Here is a 6077-nt window from a genome sequence, read left to right as displayed (position 1 = left end):
ACTTAAAAAAAAATCTCTGAAATTAATCTAAAAAACAAAATTACAGACCTAAACACTTGGAGTAAAAGTATTAGAAAAAAATTAACTTTTAGAAAGGCTGACTCATTGTTGCTACAAATTATTTGCCTCTCGATAGCAAGAATATGTATACATTAAGATACCTCTAGTACTATTTATGGAGAAGGCAATGGCAAGCCACTCCAGTACTCTTGCCCGGAAAATCCCATGGAGGAGCCTGGTGGGCTGCAGTCCATGGGGTTGCTAGGGGTCGGACACGACTGAGCGACTTCACTTTCACACATTGGAGAAGGAAATGGCAATCCACTCCAGTGTTCTTGCCTGCAGAATCCCAGGGACAAGTGAGCCTGGTGGGCTTCCATCTATGGGGTCACACAGAGTCGGACACGACTGAAGTGACTTAGCAGCAGCAGCAGGACTTATTTAGTGATAGGACTGTATTATATTTTATCACCTTCTTACTTATTATGTTAAAAGGAAGATTGTGTAGTTTCTCTCTCTCACTGGCTGTTGCAGAAAGCTAAATCTGAACTACCAGATGAAGAAATAAAATTCCTCTCTTCTGATAAAACTCCTGTTCAGGAGAAAGTGACTAAGAGTCAAGGGTCAACAGTGGTTCAACATTTATTTCACCATGTGAAAACTCAAGAAACATGTACAATCTTAAAAGATGAATATAGAGTCCAAACAAAATCATTTTTAAAATCTTGTTTATTGTCATTGTTTACCAATGAGGAGATGCAGTTTATTTACACCAGCAGCCATAGGGGCAAGGGGAATACACAGTTAGTTAGCAATCTGTATAGGATGGACTACTTATGCAAAAATAAGACTCTCCAAAACAAAGGACAATGAGATTCACTATACTTCCCCAATGATCCCAGCATGCGACAATGCCAGGCAATGGCCCCTGGGCATGCGGTGGTGGCAACTAATGTACGGGAAGAAAAAGCCACAAACCACAGAAATTTGTAAAGAACCCCTCCCCCCCATACATACACACTCAGATACATAATAGAATTACAGGGTGAGCAATACACGTATGAGGAGATTAGGACAGGAATTCTGCTGTTAAGAGGAAAGATAGGTAGGGAAAGGGACAGTTCCTAACCACAGTCAACTATATGATAGGGAGAATTCTCTCCCTCACAATGAAAGTAGTCTATCCCCTCAGGGCACCTGTTAGACCTAGCCCACCTCATACTCAATCAGGGGGCCACTGCCCTAAAAATGGGGGGCAAAAAAACAAAAACACAAACCAAGAGGGAGGTAATGTGAACCAACCACTACTCAAAACTATTTCCAATTCTTCCTCCTCTAACTAGGAGAAAAGGCCAGAAAGGAAACAGTAATGTCACAATCTGAGCTCCCTCTCTGAAGTAAGAGTGGACCATGACCTTAAGTTTAGCCTGTTTCCCAGGCATTATTATAGGTAGGCCAGAGTCTCACTTAGACCCTCCTTTCCTTCTGCATCTCCTTAGAAGGAGATGTCTGTAAAAAAGTCAAGGGCAGGTAACCCCAAATTATTTTAGTTCTTGCCAAGGTCTGAGTTTTTAAACAGTTATTACAATTCTGGAAGCCCAATCTGTACCTAGGCCCTGACCCTGAACAGGACAACCCTAGAGGGAGAATGCAATAATAAACAGCCTCAAGGTTTCCCTTACCCCTGCAGAGTGTATAACCCAAATCAGTCCAAGGAACAGTCCAAACAGTTCCTTCTGGGATAAGGAAGGATACATGCACAGCAAGGCTTAGAAAAAATGGATCAGGACCTACTCCATTCCTGTGTGTCAGTCCTTTACTGCTTTTCTGCTTAGGTCCTAGAGGCAGTATCCAAGTGGAGGTGGGAAGAGAAAACTTCTCAGAAAGTAAGACACAGCAGGAAGGCATACCAGCAAGGCAGTCCTACAGGAGAAATGCTTAGGTATGACACTGCTTATCACATACAAAAAAAATTACTTTCTCCTCCCATCCCAATCCCAATAGAGGGAGCCATAATAGTCTGCTCTCTCTCACAAACACAAGAAAACAAAACAAACTTAAAATAAGTCAAGGAAAGAGAAACTGGGCAGGCTTCAGAAGCAGGAGAATCAAGAGAGATAAACTAAAACTGGTCAGCATGAATGATGAGTGGCAGGCAGCACCCGGGGTGATGAGCTACACCAGATAGGCAGTGGAGCAGGGACTGGAGGATGTGGGGCCAAGCCAGAAAAATGAGGCTGGACCCCTTACTGGAGCACAGAATGAGGTAAGAAAACATTTCAAATAAAGCAGCACCGTTCCTGCTCACCTTGGGGGCTCCCACCCCTCTACACAGCATTAACTTCATTCAGGGAGTCAAGTGGAGAGTAGTTTTGATACACAGTTCACAGTTCCCATCCTCCCCTACCCCATTCTCTAAAACCAGGGGGTTTCTGGGGGTCCGTTCCTTGAAAGGTCCTGTCCTTCAAGCAATGAAAGGACAGCTTTTGTTGTCAGGAAAGTCCAAAGGGGACTGAGTGGAAAGCACTGCCCCATGTGAGGGGCAGGTGGTGACCATCTAGATGTTCACCACAACAAAACCCTGTGACTGCCCAACCGAAGGAACATAGGTGTTCGATAGGATACTGCACAGTCAGATGAGAGATGACCCAGTATTGCTCCTTGGCTCCCAGCACATTACTGACTACAGTTGGAAAAGGTCCCCTCTGGGCTCAACTTTGAAAGTTCAGCCTCCTGGCTAGCCATGATGCTCTTCCATAGTTCACTTCTGCCCTGAAAGTGGGAGGAAGGTAGTGACCTGGCATAATAACCAAGTTAGACCCACAGACTGGCAAAGTAACTAGTGACTCAAGAGTAGGTAAATGCCCCACTGAACTGCTGTCCACAGCATAATACATCCAGTTCAGAATCTTGCAGTTTGAGAGATCGTGCATAGTTGCAGAAGGCCCTGCTACCTCCCCAAGGGATCATTACTCAATCCTCAGCCTGCTTGGATAACCAAGTTGTCCATCTGCTAAGAATACGCCAACAGATGCGGTGCAAGAAAGAGACCCCTGATCAGGGAGATGCTAGCCAAGTCCCCAAGTCTGTTGATGTCATTTTTAAGTGCTGGACATTTGGGAAACTGGTGACTTTGAGCTTTTCTTCCTGTTGCAGTCAAGACCACTGAGCTTCTCCTACAGATTCGGCCAGGAATTCTTTTTCATAGTTTTCCTAGACTGGAATGCCTAATATCTAGCTCTCATCACTGACTTGCATCTGTCTTGAATAAACCCAAGGCTGAGAGATCAGAGGTGTTGTCCCACTGCGGCCCAATGATAAAGGCCTGTCCATCAGTTATGTCGAAACTGTCAGTTACTCAGAAAGCCCTTGACATCAGACAGACAGAAAGGCTGACCAACCAAAGAACTTTATATGCTGGGTGCACAGCTGCTCACCTGCACAGTGGGGACAGTACAGGGTTCTTGTGCACTAGAAATCAACAGCGGCACGGCGAGTTGGATCCATAATACATCTCCTCCCGTTCAGGATTTCAAAGCTGACCCAACGTAATACACTTATACAAGGATCTGAATTCCTAAATTCTCCACTTCAGGTTTTTAAAGGGTAGGGATCTTCAATGGGAATTGGGACTTTTGTCTGATTTTTTTTTTTTTTTTTTCTACTTAGCTACCTAACTTCTCAAAACCACAGGACTGGTCTGTTATTGTCCTGGTCACCCTCAGACTCTCACGTGGCGGCTACTGGAACTCCGGAGGTGAGCGTTGCAGCTGCTGATCAGGCCCATTCCCAGATTCTCCAGGAAGGGAGCAAAGCGGGAGGCGACACGCTCCTTTATCTTCAACTGGCTGAATGCCAAAATCCTTCACGTTACCAGTCTCTGCGAATTCCAGGTAGAAGTAGCCACACTTGACTGCCCGGTGCACCTCAAAGCAGAAGCCCAAACAAGAATCCTCTATCAGGTCTACGTATATCTCCTGAGCGATGGCCTCCAGCTTGTTAGTATCCAGGTTAGCCAAGGAAATTTCCTCCATTTTAATCTGTAAACGGCCGTGGAGAGGGCGCTCGGATTACTCACAGCTGCACCGGCGGCAACACGTCGGGCTCGGAGGGCCGCGCCTAGGCCTCTGGGCCTGTCAGGGCCGCGTCTTCAGCGGCGAGTGCGGAAGCCTCCGCCGCGGCGATGGCAGGGCAGCAGCAGTCAGCGGCGACTGCTCCGGAACCCCAGGTCCTTCCGTTTTTTCTGGCGTGTCCCCGGGGCTGGGACTTGCAGCTCGGGCTGGCCGGGACTCACCGCCGCCACACAGTGTGGGTGCCGCTCGCCGCCGCCGCCGCAGCCTCTTCCGCTCGCTGGTCCCGGCTTAGCCCCGCCTCCCCACTTCCGCTCCTCAGCTCGCCTGCGCACGGGCGGCGCGCAGGCGCGCGGGGCTCGGCCCTGCGCGCAGCTGCCTGGCAAGCGCTGGCGTTCAGGAAGATGGGTGGGAAGAAACTAAAATATGTTAGACTTTCACTATCTGTAGTGGTAAAACGGTGTTAAGGATGCTATTTTATGTTATTTTGTTTAAAATTTAAACATTCGCTATGGAATTCAGCACCCATGCTCGATCAATTCTCTCTTTGAAAAGACAGACAACTATGTGCATGCTTGTGGTTATGAGCTTAAGTAAAGTTTTAGCATTTGTTCTCCGGATGTTTGAAAATTTGACGTGTAATTGACTTATAATCATTTATACCACTGCCGCAGTTGTCATTTAAATCCACTAGATGGTGCAAGGAAGCAAATTACAATATAATTTTTATCTTTCAGTCTTTTTTTTTTTTTGAATGAGTGAAAAACTAGGCACTAAAGACATAATTCGTATGTATTGATCACATGAACCTAAGGCATTTATCTCATTTATAAGACCATTAAGCCAGTGATTATAAGTAGATCATCATATATATCTCTCAAATAATTGAAAGAGAAAATTATGAATATTCTCTATTGAAGAGAGAGGAAACCTGATCTACCTTAAAGTTAAATACTGGGATGGAGGTAAAGGAAGCCTTTCCTAAAATTCAGCAGCATGAAATAATGGGATCTTGAACCAGTATGAAAAGTGAATGTATTCGTGGCTCAGTCCTGTCAGACTCTTGCCAACTTCATGGACTGTAGCCTACCAGTCTCCTCTGTCCATGGGATTCTCCAGTTAAGAATACTGAAGTGGGTTGCCATGCCATTTTCCAAGGGATCTTTCCAACCCAAGGATCAAACCCTGAACTCCTGCATTGCCGACAGATTCTTTACCATATGAGCCACCAGAGAAGCCCTGCCTATCTGGGTTTAAATCTTAGGTCCAACATTTAACAGTTCTGTTTCCATAACAGTTGTGTTTCCTCACTGGAATAAAGCTAGTTCCTATTTCATGGTTAAAATTAAATGATAGTTAAAAAAAAACATTTTGACAGCTTGTTACATGTAAGCAAGTATTCAGTAAGTGTCAGCTGTTTTAATCATATTAGTTATGAATTTGGATATATTATAAGAAAATTTTCCTGTATCTTGTTAGTCTTTTGTACACCAGCCCCACTCCTCACTGTGAAATAGAGTGGCATCTTGCACTTTTTATATTTTATCAAAATACAGTTTTAGCCAAAGAAACAAAAACTTTAAAATTATCTATTTATATCTATCTGATTCTATAATTCCCTTTACAGAATAAAGGAAAATATAGATATGTATCTTTCCGGACAGGTACAAATAAGGATTTTCTAATGTATATAATCATCAGAATACTACTAGATAGTTTTAGAATTCATTCATAGAATCACAGTCTGTATTATTATGAGCAGAGGGTTAAGTACTAGTTTAACTTATTAGTTGATGAGTGTTTAGCTGGTACTTGTCCCCATCCAAATTTTCTGATTGTGTAGTCTATCACCTTAAAAACACAAATTGACAGTTATAGAGGATTTTGAAACCCTAAGCTATTTAAGACCCATGAATGATAAAAAATGTTTTCTTTAGGATGTAATTTTTCCATTGTAGCCTTTGTGCAATTTATACATTTGTCATTCATAAATTGGTACCATGTTTT

The 6077-nt window shown here is 43.9% G+C and overlaps 1 protein-coding gene across 1 annotated transcript; it reads right to left on the bottom strand.

Moving 5' to 3' along the window:
* Positions 1-711: 711 nt before the first annotated feature.
* ATXN7L3B (ataxin 7 like 3B) lies at positions 712-4366 on the bottom strand. Its single transcript, XM_055395939.2, has one exon. It carries the CDS (start codon positions 4032-4034, stop codon positions 3741-3743), a length of 294 nt encoding a protein of 97 aa, XP_055251914.1. The 5' UTR covers positions 4035-4366; the 3' UTR covers positions 712-3740.
* Positions 4367-6077: the final 1711 nt, after the last annotated feature.

This window comes from Moschus berezovskii, chromosome 6 (assembly GCF_049115385.1).
Source record: "Moschus berezovskii isolate FMDL1 chromosome 6, NW_MosBer_1.0, whole genome shotgun sequence".
Lineage (NCBI taxonomy): Eukaryota > Metazoa > Chordata > Mammalia > Artiodactyla > Moschidae > Moschus > Moschus berezovskii.
Note: the sequence above shows the minus strand (reverse complement) of the source record. Positions and strands in the feature narration are given on the sequence as shown.